Raw genomic sequence first — 19,094 nt, forward strand, 5'->3', positions numbered from 1 at the left:
CAGTAATATGAATGATTATTAATACAAGATATACATACAAATTTGGGTTTACTGTTCTAACGTTGTTGTGAAGTATTCATATCTATTGTATCAAACTTGAAAAATATGGAAAAGTACTAAAAAGGAAGCCATATAGCTCAGAATCCCACAATCCAAAAGTAACAAAACATTTTAGTGAGTAGTGATAACCATATAATTTTTATGTTTTTATTAATCAATATATTGTAAGCAAATTAATAAATAATATTTAATGGTTGCATGACAAAGATATACTTTTTATTAATTCAGATTCTCCTATTTAAATAGCTTATTTTTTATTAATACTTTAAATACACCCCAAGATCTGTGTATAAAAAAATCTTTGTGTATCTCTATTCCTTAGTATAAATCACTGGAAATTGGTTCACTAGATCAACAGGCATTCATGTTTCTGTTTTTAAGGCTTTTTAATACATATTACCAAACCGCCTTCTACAAAGAATCAACCAATCTACATTTTCTCCAGCAAGGCATCAATTTGGTCAATCTCACAGACAGACACAGTATGGGAGAGTGTCAATTTCTACCTGCTGATTACCACTGTTCATATATGCTCATTAACAATTTGTAACTCCTTTTCTGTGAATTCTTTATGTAACTACCTTGCCTATATGTGATGGTTAATTTTATCTGTCAACTTGGCGAAGCTATAGTGCCAAGCTGTTGGTCAAACCAGTCTAAATGTTGTGAAGGTATTTTCAGATGTGACTAACATTTAAATCAGTATATTCTGAGTAAAGGAAATTATCCTCCATAAAGCAGACAGGTCTCATTACAAAAAGACTTAAAGACTGAGATTGGTCACTGCAAAGATGAAGGAAGTCTGACATGAGAATGCCTTCCAACTCAAAATTGAAACGTCAAAGTGTGTAAGAATTGCCATGCATGCCTGTCTGTGCATTTATGACTTGCCAGTCCCCACAATCACTGAGCCAATTCCTTTAAAGACAAACCAAAAAAACCAGCCACCACCACCACCAAATCAACCAAAGGAAAGTGAATAAAAACAAACTTTCTCTCTATAATACATGCATACATGCATACACACACACACTCCCAGACATCATATTGTTTCTGTTTCTCTGTACTTGGTGACAAAAGAGTGTCTTAGAAATTTTCTTACAAATTAATGTAAGTTGTTCATTTATTAAAGTTAGTGACTTCCTCCATATCCTTTATGTTCAGAAATTCCTTTTGGGGCGCCTAGGTGGCTCAGTCAGTTATAAGTGTCCAACTTACGATTTCGGCTCAGGTCATAATCTCACGGTTCGTGGGTTCAAGCCCCACGTTGTGCTCCACATGGACAGTGTAGAGCTTTCTTGGGATTCTCTCTTCTGTCTCTCTCTCGGCCCCTCCCCCATTCAGTGTGCAGATGCTCTCACTCTCTCTCAAAATAAATAAAGAAAAACATTAAAAAAAAATTCTTCTCAAAGCAAACTACTTACTTGTAAGTCATCTTCTACTCCTTCAGCTTCATTTTTAAATGTTGGGCATCCTAAGAAAACAGGGAGAAGTTAATTAAGCAAAGAGTTTTTGTCTTAGGATTTAGTATTATTGACTAATTAATTAAATCATTATAATAGTGTAGAACTGATCAGAGATCACTCTGGGCTGCCTGGCAACGAGTCAGATGTTGGCCACTGATACCAGCCCCTTTGTTAGGAGAACAGAGAATGAGGGATAGTTTACCTCTTCTACAGGTATTATTTCCAGTTATTTACTCAAGTGCTACTTTCTGTGAAAGCGTACTATCTGTAGCAAGTCCTACACCTGAATTTTCTTAAGTGCTCAAAATGATAGGCAGTATATATGGAATACACTCCTCTAGTGTTTAGATGATACCCACATATGTTTGATTCAATTTTCTAAATACTCTTAACCAGAAAACAGTAATTAATATCCAAAAATGAGGATTTTAGTTGCTTTCATTAAGAAAGAAAACAAATAAGCCATAAACCACTATAGACAGCCAATGGCCAATTGTTGCTATTGATCTTTGTAAACCAGTGTCTCTGTGTAAATTTTCATGGTGTTCAAAGAGTGCCTTTAGTTTTAATAAATTCATAAAGAATGAGATCTTAACAAAGTATTCCGAGTTTATGCTACCTTGTGAGACACAGCTAGCATGGAGATGAGGAGAAATCTGTCCTTTGGAAAGGATTGCATAGTTTATTCTTATTGTCATGGAAGGCTAAGTAAGAAAAATTTAATGAGATTGCTGAAAGTCTATACAGTGGCTGGCAATAATGCTAACCCTCAGTATACCTTTAAAAATGTTCAAAAATAATGAGACAGACTGAGTACTGTAGTCTATTCCACTTGGCTAGAAGTTTGTAAGCTCCTCCACATTTTTAAACTGTCTTTTAAAACATGAAACCCAATTTATTTGATCCTAGGGAAAGAAATATGCTTTTATGGAGACATGAGTACAGGCTCAAAAGTAACAATAATTTAGGGAATGCAAACTGGTACAGTCACTGTGGAAAACAGTATGGAAGTTCTCAAAAAAATTAAAAATAGAACTACTTTATGATCTAATAACCACACTACGAGGTATTTATACAAAATGTACAAAAACAGTAATTCGAAGGGACACATGCAGCCCTGTGTTTACTGCAGCATTATTTACAATGGCCAAATTATGTAAGCATCCCACATGCTTGTCCGCCAATAGATGAATGGATAAAGAAGAGGTAGTACATATATACAACGGAATATTACTCAGCCACAAAGAACGAAATCTTGCCATTTGCAACAACATGGATGGAGCCAGAGAGTATATAATGCTAAGCAAAATCAGTCAGTCAGAGAATGACAAATACCGTTATGATTTCACTCATATGTCAAATTTAAGAAACAAAACAAATGAGCAAAGGAAAGAAAACAGAGAGACAGGAGCGCTTGGGTGGCTTAGTCTGTTAAGCATCCGACTCCTGCTCAGGTCATGATCTCACGGTTCATGGGGTTGAGCCCTGCATCAGATTCTATGCTGATGCTTGGAGCCTGGAGCCTGCTTCAGATTCTGTGTCTCCCTCTCTCTCTCTGCCCCTCCCCGACTCACGCTCTGTCTGTCTCTCTCTCGAAAATAAACATTAAAAAAAATTAAAAGAAAAAGAGGGAGAGAAACCAAGAATCAGACCCTTAACTATAAAGAACAAACTGATGGCTAACACAGGGGAGTTGGATGGGGGAATGAGCCAAATAGGCGATGGGGATTAAAGAGTACACTTATGATGAGCACTGAGTAATGTACAGAATTGCTGAGTCACTATATTGTACACCTGAAAATAATATAACGTTGTATGTTAACTATACTGGAATTAAAACAAAAAGCTTAGTTAAAAAAAAGTAAATCATAAATTCCAGCAGCCATGGATAATCAGTTGGTTATCTTTTTAAAGTACTGGTTCTTGAACACTAAATATCAGAATCAATTGGAAAAAATTTACAAAATATACTGGTGGTACAATATATTTCCAAACCAATAATGTCAGAATCTGGGGGATGAGGCATAGGGTATCAAGTATTTTTATTTCAAAGTTTCTTGCAGTGGTTTCAGAACCACAACCACGGCTAGAGAATCTTGGAATCTTTCCCCCCCCCCTCAATTCATAATATAATAATTTCACAATTCCTCATCACATTTGAAATGGATAGGAACTTTAAAAAAATGCCTCACCTCCCCTCTCTAGACAGAATGATTCAAGTGGTCTCGAGTGGGGACCAGTTATTCTATTTTTCAAAGGGTCCCAGATGATTCAAATGTGCAGCCAATACTGAGAATACTGATCTAATTTTTTTAATGTTTTAATTATTTGAAAGAGAGAGAGAGAGATTGAGAGAACCAGTGGGAGATGGGCAGAGAGAGAAGGAAGACACAGAATCCACGAAGCAGACTCCAGATTCTGAGCTGTCAGCACAAAACCCGACGTGGGGCTTGAACTTGTGAACCACGATATCATGACCTGAGCCAGAGTCAGACGCTTAACTGACTGAGCCATCCAAGGACCCCAAAATACTGATCTAGAATGAATTTTAGATTCTTGTAATAAAGATAAAATGACTGCTACTATTCTGTGGAAGTTTTTCTGAACTGGAAATCACTGACTGTACCAATCTCTAATCTTTTAAAATAGCTGAATGAATGATTTATTTACAACTTCATACGTTATCAGTACAAACTTGTACTAAGCATTTCCATGCTCTTGCCTATGGTCAGTCTCATAATTCATTCATTTCTTCTGAATTTTTCTACCAAAATGCCATCTTCAAAATATACAAATCACAATGCTAATATATTTTGATTCAGTTATGTTATATAGAAAGTAATTTCTATTTGTAGAGACAATTTTCCTTCTTAATTAGAAAAACAAATAAAGTCTTAATTATAATTTCGTTATAGGGAAGAAATGGGCTTTAAGGTGATTTATTTTTGCTTAATTAAGCAGAGGCCAGTCTTACATGTAAATACATTCTTCTTCCCTTTAAAACCTGCAAGCTTTAGGGGTGTATGGATGGCTCAGGTGGTCAAGCAACCAACTCTTTGATTTCGGCTCAGGTCACGATCTCATGGTTTATGAGGTCAACCCACATGCTGGGCTCTGCACTGACAGCGTGGAGCCTGCCTGGGATTTTCTCTCTCTTCCCCTCTCCCACTCATGCTCGCTCTCTGTCTCTCTCTCTCTCTCTCTCTCTCTCTCTCTCTCTCTCTCTGTCTGCCTCTCAAAAGAAATAAGTAAACTTAAAAAAAAATAATAAAATAAAACCTGCAAGCCTTAGAGTTAATAATCTTAACAAACTGGCAAAACATGCAAAGGGATAGATGGAGCTGTGGTCTCTACCAATTCTCAATTATGAAACCAGATAAAGAGTTAAGAACAGTTTTAAGAAGGGGTTTTTGCCACAGAAAAAAATAGAGTCTACATATAAAAAAGAGAAAATTTCTAATAACCAAATACAATCGAACACTGTCCTTGAACATTGCAGGGGTGAGGGACACCAACCCCAGTTCACCCCCCACAATGTAGTTGAAAATCTACATGTAACTTTTGACTCCCCCCAACATTTAACTACTAATAGTCTATTGTTGACCGGAGGCATTACCAATAACATAAATAGTTGATCAACACATACTCTGTATGTTATATGTATTATACACTATATTCTTAGAATAAAATAAAATAAAGGACAGAAAATGTTACCAAGCAAATCATAAGGAAGAGGAAATACATTTATGGTACTGTATTGTAAAAAAATCCACATATAGTGGTCCACCATTGAAACCATGTTGTTCAAAGGTTAACCATAATTGATTATTAGAAATTTTTGCTTTTTTATAACCCAAACAAGGATATGACTGATGTAACAACACACAAGGATTCTAAAAGTTCTAACTGTTCTCCTCTTCTTTATGCTCTTACTTAAAAACATCTGAATTATCTGATGGGTGCTACTGATGGCTTCAAGACAATGCACATAATTGGTATATATATTACGATGTGACAAATATAAAACGTTTAAAAACCCATTATTTTATCTTTGCCTACAGTAAGCTTTCAAAGTTAATCAATCACCTATCACAAAAGCGGACTTGCTTCAAGTCACTCTATTATATGTGATAAACAAAATAAGGAAATAGTCGAGAAAACCTACCTTGAGAAATATCCTCTATAGCTCTTCGAATGCCTCTATCAAAAGCCCTAGCATCAGCAGGACTTTGAAAGGTAAGGCCAAATTTCTTATCATCAATCTTCCAGTGGTGAAATGTTGGGGTGACCTTATTGTAAATGAGGTCTTTTTTAAGCATACATTCCAAAACCACCTGCCAAAAGGTAAATGCCAAAGATTACTATACATTTATCAAATCCTCTAATGTAGCTCTTAATTACAAAACGAGGTAAGAATAAGAAATAAAAAAAGTAAATAAAATGAAACCTGCAAGCCTTTGCTGTATTTTAGTAAATTCATTTCTCCCCTTTATTAAAATAGAGGTCTTGCTACTTAATCTACTTCATAAAATCACTCGATACAGAAAAAAAATGGGATTAAAGGGGATTCTGGGAAGATGGCAAAGTAAGAAGGAATCTTTCTTCCTACCTAGACAATAATTACACTGGCAGAAATCTGTCTGATATAACTATGTTGGAACTCTGAAGTCTGTTGAAGGTGAAGGCTTGTAACTCCCAAGGGAAGCCATGGCCAGTAAACTGTGCTGAATTCTGGTCAATCTCTGCTATGAGTACAGTAGCCGCTACCCATACCCCGTGGCAGGAATTGTGCACATGTTCCTGGAGGAGCTTGCATACAAATTTCAGGAGCCAGGTTGCATAAAAAGAATCCTGTCCCCCAAATACCAGAAATCCATGCTCTGATTACTGATGGCTGCTGATTAGAGAGGTGTAGTCAAAGAGGAAAACACCCATAGTTGTTATACCTTCTCTTACTATTCTAAGTTCTTCCTCAACAGAATAAAGTCATGTCCAGGTTATTTAAAGGATCAGCATCCTTTTTTATTCATCATTTTTTACTTTTTCCCATTTGGGGTACCAGATACTAAAGACTAGGACATTCAAGAACAATTGTATTCATGGGGAAATTTAGAAAGTGACTATGCATACCCAGAGAAATACTCAGAAAAGATACACAAAGACCTAAGTTTACACTTTAGGCAGATTCCCAGCATAGAGACAACCCACAACAATACAACAACAACAGCGGCAGCAGCAGTGGCAGGAGCAGCAATTCTTGGGGAATGGGGACAATCTAATTTCCAGAGTTACCACATTAATAGATTCAAATACTCAGTGTTTAACAAAAAAACTTAAGGCACACAAGAAAATAGTAAATTAATTTTTTTTTCCTTTTCCCAATGAAAGGAAAAAAGAAAATCAACAGACACTGTCCCTAAAAAAGGCCTGATGGGGGCGCCTGGGTGGCTCTCAGTCGGTTAAGCATCCGACTTCGGCTCCGGCCATGATCTCTCAGTCCGTGAGTTCGAGCCCCGCGTCAGGCTCTGTGCTGACAGCTCGGAGCCTGGAGCCTGCTTCACATTCTGTGTCTCCCTCTCTCTCTCTGCCCCTTCCCTGCTCATGCTGTGTCTCTCTCTATCTCAAAAATAAATAAACATTGAGAAAAAAAAAAAAGGCCTGATGGCAGATCTATTAGACAAAAACTTAAAAAAAAAAAAAAAAACAACCCTCTCTTAAGGATGATTGAAGACCTAAATGAAGATATGGAGAAAGTTAAGAAAACAGTGTACAAACAAAAATGAAAGTATCAATAAAGAGAGAGAAACCTAAAAAGAAACTAAGAAGAAATTCTGGGGCTGAAAAGTACAGTAACTGAAATAAAAAATTCACTACAGAGATTTAAAGGCAAATTTGAGCAGGCGGAAAAAGTATCTGCAAACTTGAAAACAGGACAATAGAAATTACTGAATCTGAAGAACAGAAAGAAAAACATTAAAGAAATGCAAACAGCTTAAGGGACCCAGAGGACACCATCAAGAGGACCGACCTACACATCATGGGACCTGTAGAAACAAGAAAGGGAAAGGGGCAGAGAGAATATCTGAAGAAACAACAGTTTTAAAACTTCATAGGTACAATGAAAGACATCAATATAAGCATCTGACAAGCTCAACAAACTCCAAATAAGATGAATTCAAAACAGAGCCACAGAGAGACACAGAGAGAATCTTGAAAGTAGCAAGAGATGCAGACAGTCACTTTCAAATGATCCTAAATAAAAACAGCAGCAGATTTCTCTTCAGAAACTTTGAGGGCCAGAAGATAGTGGGCAGATATGATCAAAGTACTGTAAGAAAAAAGGGTCAAAAAAGAATACTTTATCTGGCAAAACTGTCCTTTGAAAGATAAAAATTAAGACATTCACAAATAAACAAAAGCTGAGAGAATGGGTTACTACTAGATTTGCCCTGCAAAAAAAGTTCAAGGACGTCCTACATAGTGAAATGAAGGAACACTAGACAGTAACTTGAAGCTGTATGGAGAAATAAAGATCTCACTGAGTTAAGTGCAGGAGCATTTATAAAAGCAGTAAAATTGTAACACTGGTTTTTAACTGCAGTTTTTCTTTTCTGTAAGGTTTAAGAGACTAACACATTTAAGGAAAAAGCAATTAGGAAAAAGCTAGGTATTACTGTAACTTTGGTTTGTAATCCCAAATATTGTTTTCTACAAAATATAAGAGACTAATGCATTTAAAAGAGGCATTAGGAACATCTAGGTGGCTCAGTCACAGGTGATCGTCCAACTCTTGATTTTGGCTCAGATCATGATCCCAGGGTCATGGGATTAAGCTCCATGTCGGGCTCCATGCTGGAGTGGAGCCTGCTTAAGATTCTCTCTCTCTCCCTCTCACACTCCCTTGCTCACACTCTATCTCTTAGAAGAAAAAAAGCTTTTTATTTTGATGAGGTACTAATAGTTCATTTTTGCTTTTGTTTCCCTTGCCTCTGGAGATGTGTTGAGTAAGAAATTACTGTGGCTGGGATCAAAGAGGTTTTTGCCTGCTTTCTCCTCTAGGATTCTGATGGCTTCCTGTCTTACATTGAGGTCCTTCATCCATTTTGAGTTTATTTTTGTGTATGGGCTAAGAAAGTGGTCCAGGTTCATTCTTCTGCATGTCGCTGTCCAGTTCTCCCAGCACCACTTGCTGAAGAGACCGTCCATTGGATATTCTTTCCTGCTTTGTCAAAGATTAGGTGGCCATACATTTGTGGGTCCATTTCTGGGTTCTCTATTCTGTTCTACTGATATGAGTGTCTGTTTGGGTGCCAAAATCTGTAAAGAACTTATCAAACTCAACACCCAAAAAACAAATAATCCAGTGAAGAAATGGGCAAAAGACAGTACTAAACACGTCTCCAAAGAAGACATCCAGATGGCAAACAGACACATGAAAAGATGCTCAACATTATTCATCATCAGGGAAACATAAACCAAAACCACAATGAGATACCACCTCACACCTGTCAGAATTGCTAACGTTAACAGCTCAGGCAACAAAAGATGTTGGCGAGGATGTGGAGAAAGAGGATCTCTTTTGCATTGCTGGTGGGAATGCAAGCTGGTGCAGCCACTCTGGAAAACGGTATGGAGGTTCCTCAAAAAATTAAAAATAGAACTACCCTATGACCCAGCAATTGCACTACTAGGTATTTATCCAAGGGATACAGGTGTGCTGTTTCAAAGGGGCACATGCACCCCAATGTTTATAGCAGCACTATCGACAATAGCCAAAGTATGGAAAGAACCCAAATGTCCACAGATGGAGGAATGGATAAAGAAGACGCGGTATATATATACAACGGAGTATTACTCGGCAATCAGAACAAAATCTTGCCATTTGCAACTACATGGATGGAACTAGAGGGTATTATGCTAAACGAAATTAGTCAGTCAGAGAAAGACAACTATCTTATGACTTCACTCATATGAGAAATTTAAGATACAAAACAGATGAACATAAAGGAAGCAAAAATAATACAAAAACAGGGAGGGGGACAAAACATAAGAGACTCATAAATATAGAGAACAAACAGGGTTCTTGGAGGGGTTGTGGGAGGAGGGATGGGCTAAAGGGGTAAGGGGCATTAAGGAATCTACTCCCAAAACCATTGTTGCACTATATGCTAACTTGAATGTAAATAAAAAAATTAAAAAATAATAATTAAAAGAAACATAGGGATAGTGGAACAATATAAAATGTAATACATTAATGTGGTAGAAAAGAATAAAAGTATTTTATCATGAATAAAAGCATGAGTTTATACTTCTGGGCATTCAATTTATATAGATATAATTCTGTGACATCAACAACCGAAAGGGGTGAGGACAAAGCTGTAAAGGAGCAGAGTATTTTTGTATGTTATTAAATTTAAGCTGGTATAAATTCAGGTTAGAGTGTTAAAACTTGAAGATACAAAATGTAATCTCCATGGGAACCACAAAGTAATAGCTATAGAATATACATGAAAGTAATTTAAACATTTCTTTTTTTTTTTTTTTAATTTTTTTTTTAACGTTTATTTATTTTTGAGACAGAGAGAGGCACAGCATGAACGGGGGAGGGTCAGAGAGAGAGGGAGACACAGAATCGGAAGCAGGCTCCAGGCTCTGAGCCATCAGCCCAGAGCCCGACGCGGGGCTCGAACTCGCGGACCGCGAGATCGTGACCTGAGCTGAAGTCGGACGCTCAACTGACTGAGCCACCCAGGTGCCCCAAACATTTCACAACAATCAATGCAAACATAAACAAAGACAGAAATGCAAGAAATGAGAGATAAAATGCTGTAAGACACATAAAAACAGCACAGTGACAGAAGTCCCTCCTTATGACCAATCATTTTATTATTATTATTATTATTATTATTTTTGGTTTATTTATTTTTGAGAGAGAAAGAGAGAGAAAGTGAAAGCAGGGGAAGGGCAGAGAGAGAGGGGGACAGAGGATTGGAAGCAAGCTTGTGTGAGCAGCAGCCAAGTCCTATGAGGAGCCTGAATAAACAAACTGTGAGATCATGACCTGAGTCAAAGCCTAACTCTCAACCAACTGAGCTGAGCCACTGGGGTTCCCCTAATCAATCATTTTAAATGTAAATATATTTAACTCTCCAATTACAATGACAGAGATTGGCAGAGTAGGAAAAAAAACACATAATCTAACTATGTGCTTTTTTTACTTTTTTAAATAATTTCTAGGCCCAACGTGGGCCTTAAACTCACGATGCCAACCAAGATAAAGAGTTACACGCATGCTCTACTGACTGAGCCAGCCAAGGCACCCTCAACTAGGTGATTTCTTTAAGAGACTTACCTTACATCCAAAGATACAAATAGGTTAGGGCGCCTGAGTGGCTCACCTGGTTAAGTGTCTGGCCCTAGATTTCTGTTCAGGTCATGATCTCATGGTCTGTCGGTTCGAACCTCACATCAGGCTCTGTGCTGGCAGTGCGGAGCCTGGTTGGGATTCTCTCTCTCCCTCTCCCTTTTTCTTTGCCCCTTCCCCGCACGTGCTCCCCCTCTCTCTTTCTCAAAAATAGATAAACTATAAAATAAAAATTTTTTAAAAAACTTCAAAGATACAAATTGATTCAAAGTCAAAGGATAGAAAAAGACATCCCATGAAAATAATAAGCAAAAGAGAGCAAGGGTAGCTATACCAATATCAGACAAAAGACTTTAAATCAAAAAGGTTATAAGAGATGAAAGAGGACATTATATATTAATAAAAGGTTCTAGAGAGCAAGAAGATGTAACAGTAAACATTTATGCACATTATGACAGACAATAAAATATATGAAGCAAAAATGGACAGAACTGAAGGAAGAAATAGACAACTCCACAACAATAGTTAGGAGATTCAACAATTTACTCTTAATAAATAGAACAACTAGACAGAAAATAAGTAAGGAAATAGAAGACTTAACATAATAAACCAACTAGACCTAAAAGACATATATGAAACTCTACCCAACAATAGAATATACAGTCTTCTGACATACACATGGAATATTTTTCAGGGCAGACCATATGCTAGGCCACAAATTAAATGTCAATATATTAAAAAATATAGATATCAGCAGTGCCTGGGTGGCTCAGTCGGTTGAGTGTCCGACTTCAGCTCAGGTCATGATCTCACAGTCTGTGAGTTTGAGCCCCACGTGGGGCTCTGTGCTGACAGCTCAGAACCTGGAGCCTGCTTCAGATTCTGTGTCTCCCTCTCTCTCTGCCCCTCCCCCGCTCATGCTCTATCTCTCTATCAAAAATAAATAAACATTAAAAAAATTTTTTTAATATAGATATCATACAAAGTATCTTCCCTGGCCACAAAGAAATGAAGTTAGAAATCAATAACAAAAGGAAAACTAGAAAAAAAATCCACAAAACTGGAAATTAGAAACTCACTTTTAAGCAACCAATTGATCAAAGAAGAAATCACAAAGGAAATTTCAAAATACAGAATGAAAAGAAAAACAACACAGCATATCAAAACTTATGGTTGGGGGGGGGGTGCCTGGGTACCTCAGTCAGTTAAGCATCTAACTCTTGATTTCAGCTCAGGTCAAGATCTCATGGTTTGTGAGTTTGAGCCCTATTTTGGGCTCCAGGCTGACCACGTGGAGCATGCTGGGGATTCTCTATCTCCCTCTCTCTACGTTTCTCTCTTTGTCTTTCAAAAAAATAAATACACTTAAAAAAATAAAAATAAATAAAAGGCATTTTAATTTAAAAAACATAAAACTTATGGGATGCAGTAAAAGCAGGGCTAAGGAGGCAATGCATAGCTATAAACATACTGAAACAGAAGAAAGATTTCAAATCAACAACATAACTGTACAACTTAACGAACTAGAAAAGAATAACAAACTAAACCCAAACCTAGCAGAAGGAAAAAAAATAATAAAGATCAGAACAGATATAAACCAAATAAAAAAATGAAGAAAAAAAAACCAGAAAAATCAATGAAAAAAAAAGTTGGTTTTCCAAAAAGATTTGAAAATGTAACAAATCTTTACGTATGCTAAGAAAAAAAAGACAAAAGATGCAAATTACAAATATCAGAAATGAAAGTAGAGACATTACTACCAGTGCTATAGTAATAAAAAGGATTATCAGTGAGTATGAACAATTGTACACCAACAAAGTGGAAAACCTAGATTAAATGGATAAATTACTAGAAACATAAAATAGATCGGGAATAAGTCAGAAACAAATAGTAGAAAATCTCAACAGACCAGTAAGTAGTAAAAAGACTGAATCAGTAATCAAAAATCTTTCAACAAAGAAAAACCCTAGACCTGATGGCTTCTCTGGTGAATTATACAAAAATTTTAAAGAACAAATACCAGTACTTCTCAAACGTTTCAAAAAAATTCTAGCTCATTGTATGAGGACAGCATTACTCCAATATCAAAGCCAGACAGTCACTACAAGAAAATTATAGACCAACACCATTATGAACAATGACTCAAAAATCCTCAATCAATATTGGCAAACCAAATTCACCATTAAGTGGAATATATATACTATGACCAAATGGGATTTATTTCTGGAATGCAAGGACAGTTCAACATATGAAAATTGATCAGTATACCACATGAACAGAATGAAAGGGGGAAAAAAACACATGATCACCTCAACTGATGCGAAAAAGGTTTCTGACAAAATTCAGTTATCTTTTCATGATAAAAAACACTCAATGTATCAGGACTAGAAGGAAATTACCTCAACATATTTGACAATAGTGCCAACAACATTCGCTGGGGGAAAGGAGTCTTTTCAACAAATGACTGGATACATTGGGAACACTAGATATCCACATGCACAGGAATGAAGTTGGACCTCTACCTAACATGAAATTAACTCAAAATGGATCAAGGACCTAAATATGACCTAAAACAACAAAGCTCTTAAAAGAAAACATAGGACAAAAACCTCATGACATTAGATTTGGCAATGATTTCTTGGATATGACACCAAATGCAGAAGTAACAAAAGAACAAATGGTGTACCACTGCATACTTCTTCCTAACTCCATATGCAGCGATTTCATATTGATTGAAATCAGCCACTGTGGGAGTTATGAAAATACTATCTATCACTGCCCTCCCTCCAACCCCTGATAGACAGCTGTTAAACCTTTATCAGCACAGCACTGAATATAATGATTTTTGATAGTAAGTCTTGTCAAATCTGGACTAAGTGACTAAGAAGGTGGCTAAATTCTGTACTGTCTGGTTAGAGGCAAAGTAATGAAATTGTCTCAAGGGTTCTGTTTCCTATAATTTGATCATTCTACATGTATTCAAAAAGGATTAACATTTTTTTTGAGTTTTCATGTGTTAGCACTTTGCTATGGCATTTTACAGAGATTTACTATTTGCCTATATGGAAAAAGTCTGGTACTATAGTTATAACATGAAAATATTACTAAATTAAATCTTAGTAATGAATATTGAATAATTTAATAATGAATTAATTCATAAATTTAATAATGAATATTGCTGATTAACTCCTCTCTTAAATTTTCCAAAGATTTTTTTCCAACTATTTTATCTCGGATAAATAAAATCTACACTCATCTTTACCACTTGTTTACAAATGGCAGCTATTTTTTAGAGGCTCCCAAAACACACAGAAAAATTAGTTTAAAATGTTTTAAAATACACTAGGAAAAAAGGAAGGATAATAAACTAGCTCTTTTAACTTACACAAGTACTTATACAAGAATGTGTTCCACCTAAAAGTCATGTAAATATTGAGCCTACACATCATACCAACTGGTACAAAAACAACATGGCTACTAATATAAACTAGTCATGATGCATGTTATTAACTTTTATCCGTACAATATTAGGAAAAAATATTTTATTGTTTGTATTGTATATTTAATGTAGCATCAACGTAACTACCCTTTAGGAAAAGGCTACTATGTTAATAGCTATTCTTAATTTAGGGACATGCCTGAGACAGAAAAAGTCAGTTACTCTATGGGCACAACTACCCACTGTTTTTGTAGGTAGTTTAAAAAATATGCTCCTTAAAACATTCTGTATCATTCAACATTTACATTAATTCTAAAGCCTCTGTGTGCAAAATAGAACAATTTCTCATCTAAGTCACACAATATTAGAAAGTTATTTTGCTTTTGACTTTAAGTAGCATTAAAAAATAAATGTACTTTCATCATATTAAGGCCAACATAAAGCACACTCTAATTAACCAACAGGGACAACAACTGTCCACCTGAAATTAAAAACAACAACAACAACAACAACAACAACAACAACAACAACAAACATCCGGGCACCTGGGTGGCTCAGTCGGTTAAGCATCTGACTCTTGATTTCGGCTCAAGATCATGATCTTACGATTTGTGAGACAGAGCCCCAAGGAGGCTTCTGCACTGACAGCGAGGAGCCTGCTTGGCATTCTCTCTCTCGCTCTCTCCCTGCCCCTCCCTGCTCGTGCTCTCTCTCTCTCTCTCTCTCTCTCTCTCTCTCTCTCTCTCTCCAAATAAATATTTTGGAAAAAAAAAATCACTGGAATTAAGAGCTATTAAAAAAAGAAAGGTAGGTCAAACGATGCCTCAAGAGAATTTTACCCATCATGTGAACAATACCAAATCAGCATTCCTGAAAAACAAAAATAATTTTAAGGTCTGAAAGGATTCTTAAAATGTAGTGAATTCTGCTGACTCTCCCCTTCCACTGCCCCTCCTCAACTGTATCAGAATAATGTGTTCTGACTTTAGCCCACTGCATATATTAATTCTATACCTTAAGATAACAGTAATACTAATAGTAATAGGCATATAGGAAGCAAATTCAATGGTCACCATTTCATAATTAACATAATTAGCAAATAAAGTGAGGAAAACAGCAATTTTATTTTCGCCAATAGATTACAATTAATCAATCCAACATTATCAGGTGATTTACTTTGTAGGAAAAATAACATAATGGGATTATTTCTGACCAAAAGAGAGTTGAATCTATTAATTACCAATATAGCAAATTAAAAGGTACTCACTCTGTAGGCCTAAAACAGAATTCTCCCAAAATACGTGACCCACACTCACTCTTAGAGCTTCTTTGTAAGAGAAGATCTGATATAAAATGAAATGAATAATTCTAAATTCTGTTAAGACTATACTAAAAGCAGTTCCAAGAAGTCAATAAGAATATAATCTTAAAAATATTCTACATATAGTTGTTAAACTTGAAATCATCTCTAATTAATTCCAATTAATAGTTTAGTCTTCTTTCTGATGTTAGAGTTCTGGAAGGATGTGAATTTCATCAGACCTCCACTGTAACCACAAAGGACACCAAATTAGAGAGTAAAGATAAGTTTAAAAGTAGATTAGTGGCCCTGCCCTCTTATCTATCCCACCCAAGTAGACTATATTAATAAACAGAAAAGATATCAAGAGTGTTAACAGCAATCGTAAAGTGACTATTAAATGTAAGATCGATTCAACAAGAATAACTATAAAAGATTATGTTGCAAAGTAATTTGACATCAATAACCTTTAACCGATCCATTAAGGATTTGGCTAGTTAACAAAGAAGAATAAATTGGAGTCTTGTTTTAGAATCAGCACTAGCACTAGAACTTTTTGAACTTTTGATCACCTTCAAGTATATTGGGAGTAGAAATGAAGCTTTCTTATAAACTAAAAAACAAATGTGTAATTAAAATTTTTTTTAACTAGAAAGAGCAACAAATTCAAAACCACATAAATGTTTGTAATGACTCCTTCAAAAAAAGAAAGAAAGAACTTTCAGACTTACATATACCAACAGACCTGACCAAGTATGAAAAGAATATAATTGCTGCAAATAGACTGGCTGAAGCCAGCTTCAGGAAGGTAACTATAATAACAAAGGAGAAAATATACAACAATGTAGGCGTCTCTGGTAGAAAAGCTTTGCATTCCAATACAGATCTAAACAGATCTAAGTGGGTTGAGACATACAAGTCTAACTTCTTTTCTAGCTAAATAAATACTTTTGGAACCATAAATATTTAATAGGATTTTTAAGTCTTCCAATCTAGTGGGAACAAAAAAGAACAAATATTCTTTCTCTTTCTTCTTATTAAGGCTTTTATTTATTCCATTTATATATATGTTAATTATGAAAAAAATAGAGATGAACAGGTGATCTCTGAATTTAAGAAAAGTAAACTGTTAGCATAAATATATTAAAATCCAATACAGATGAAGAGAGACAAGAGAAGTGATTTCCCTATAATGCCAGGTTATGAGATCAAAGAGAAAGGAAAGAAAAATGGTTAATGAGAATGCATATTTACAAGAGTATCCAAAATAAAATGATTAAGTTATAGGGGACACCTAGGTAGCTCGGTCAGTTAAGGGCCAGACTCTTGATTTCTGCTCAGGTCATGATCTTGCGGTGTTAAGATCGAACTCCATGCTGAGCGTGGAGCCTGTTTAAGACTTTCTCGGGCCACCTGGGTGGCTCAGGTGCTTGGGCTTCCAACCAGCTCAGGTCATCATCTCACAGTTTGTGAATTTGAGGGAGTGCCGCTTCCGGCTCTGGTGCTGGCAGTGGGGAGCTTGGCTTGGATCCTGTGTCTCCTCCTCTCTGTCCCTCCCCCATTTGTTCGTTTTTTTCTCTTTCTCTCAAAAATAAATAAAACATTTAAAAAATTATTTAAAAAAAGATTTTCTCTCTCTCATTCATGAATAAACAAACAAACAAACAAAATGACTAAGGTATGAATAGGAGCCAGAAGAGGATACATACACTTCCCAGGAAGGAAAATGTTAGTACTGTGTAGGAAGAATTTGGTACAGTAATTAACTAATTAATCTTGTGGGCTATGTAGCTAAGACTAGCTGGGTCTCATCCAGTCTCCACCACTCATTATGCATCTGGTTTTGAGATTTTTACTTATTTCACTTACACATGCAGAGTACTCAAATAGTGCCTGATACATACATACAGAGTACTCAAAATAGTGCCTGACACACGGCAAACCCTCAATAGTATTAGTAATGGTGATGTTGGTCACCAGGTGACCCACTAATTCATAAAACAATAGTTGTTATGAGAAACTGGGAGATCATTAATTATGAGAAGAGACCTTTTTTGAACATAGGAGGAGGAGATTTTTGAAGATGTATCATCAGAGTACTCAGGGAGTATCCTGAGGTACTCTCAGGACCTCAAAAGAGCTTATGAATAAAGTCCGTAAAGCTAAAGTTAACAGATTCCAAAGGCAGTGAAAAATTTCAATCTCCAATGTTTTTCCTTCTTCTGAAAGAAACTCTAGGGTATTTTATAGACGGGAGAAAAGGGAAATGCCACAGTCACTAAATAATTAAAACATCTGAAGATATATTCTAAGTTATTTGGGGAAATATAGAGCAAAACTCCCATTGTAATATTACTGAACTGTTTGCCAGAAGTACTTAAAATAAACCGAGTCAAAAATGGGTGCAAGTGCATTTTTGTTTCATTAATAACAACTAATAATTTGGGAGAGCAGAGTAAAATTAAATACGTACTTTCAAACTACTATGTACTTTATTATAGTTGTTACCTTACAAATAGATAATTACATGTTTACAGACTGTGTTATCTAAGAAGTAGTCTAGTTGTAACTAGATGTAAATTTTTTCACTAGTAACTTTCTGAAATATTTTGGACTCCAAGGAAAAATCATTTCATTTTTGGAATAAAAATGCCAAATTCAAATTCAATTACTTCATAACTGAAAATCAATAATTGGTAGATCTCAAATAGTTGCTTCATATTATGATGTTTAGTTTTCTGGATGATATAAAAGCTAGTATCCTTTATGAAAGACACCAAGAAATATGAAACTGTATTATCAAATACAGAATTTTGCTAATTATCCATTAATACAAATTTGTGTTTAATGCTATGGTCTGAGCTGAGTCAATTTTAGACATTCTTAAAAAGGAATAGAAGGAACAATGCACTGTTTTTCACATAACAGCAGTTCAGCTACAACAGACGGGAGGGAGCCAGTACTTTCAATACATGTATGTCGTAAAGGAGAGACTGAGGAACTGTTCCAGATTAAAGGAGAATAAAGACACGTGACAGCTAAATGCTATGTGATCTTGTACTGAAGGAGCAGAAATGTTGTAAGAACATTATTAAGACAGTTTACAAAACTCGAATATGGACTGTAGATTAAAGTACCACATTTATGTTAAATTTCCTAAATAGGATAATTAAACTGTGATTATCTAAGAAAATATCCTTGTTCTTAGGAAAAATACATTGAAGAATTAAGAGGTCAGAATATATGCAACTTACCTCAAATAGTTCAAAAACAAGTAAGTGTGTGTGTGTACTGGGGAAGGAGAAAGAATAATAAACCAACATGGCAAAATGGTAAGAAAAATTAGTGTACTGGGGGGGAAAAACTATATTTGAGTACAAGGTATATAAGAGATCTTATACTATTCTTGCTAAAAATTGATTCTTTGCAAATAAATGAAATGGACAAACAAAAAAGGCATGGAAG

The 19,094-nt window shown here is 35.7% G+C and overlaps 1 protein-coding gene across 1 annotated transcript in view; it reads right to left on the reverse strand.

Moving 5' to 3' along the window:
* The window catches only part of SPRED1 (sprouty related EVH1 domain containing 1), a 139,221-nt gene that overhangs the window by 38,377 nt on the left and 81,750 nt on the right, over positions 1-19,094 (reverse strand). Inside the window, exons 3-4 of the mRNA XM_027066907.2 lie at positions 5,692-5,860; positions 1,485-1,534 (exon numbers count right to left, since the gene is read on the reverse strand). Coding sequence (XP_026922708.1) covers positions 1,485-1,534; positions 5,692-5,860 — 219 coding nt within the window. The remainder of the gene's footprint in view (positions 1-1,484; positions 1,535-5,691; positions 5,861-19,094) is intronic.

The sequence above is a fragment of the Acinonyx jubatus genome, chromosome B3 (assembly GCF_027475565.1).
Source record: "Acinonyx jubatus isolate Ajub_Pintada_27869175 chromosome B3, VMU_Ajub_asm_v1.0, whole genome shotgun sequence".
NCBI lineage: Eukaryota > Metazoa > Chordata > Mammalia > Carnivora > Felidae > Acinonyx > Acinonyx jubatus.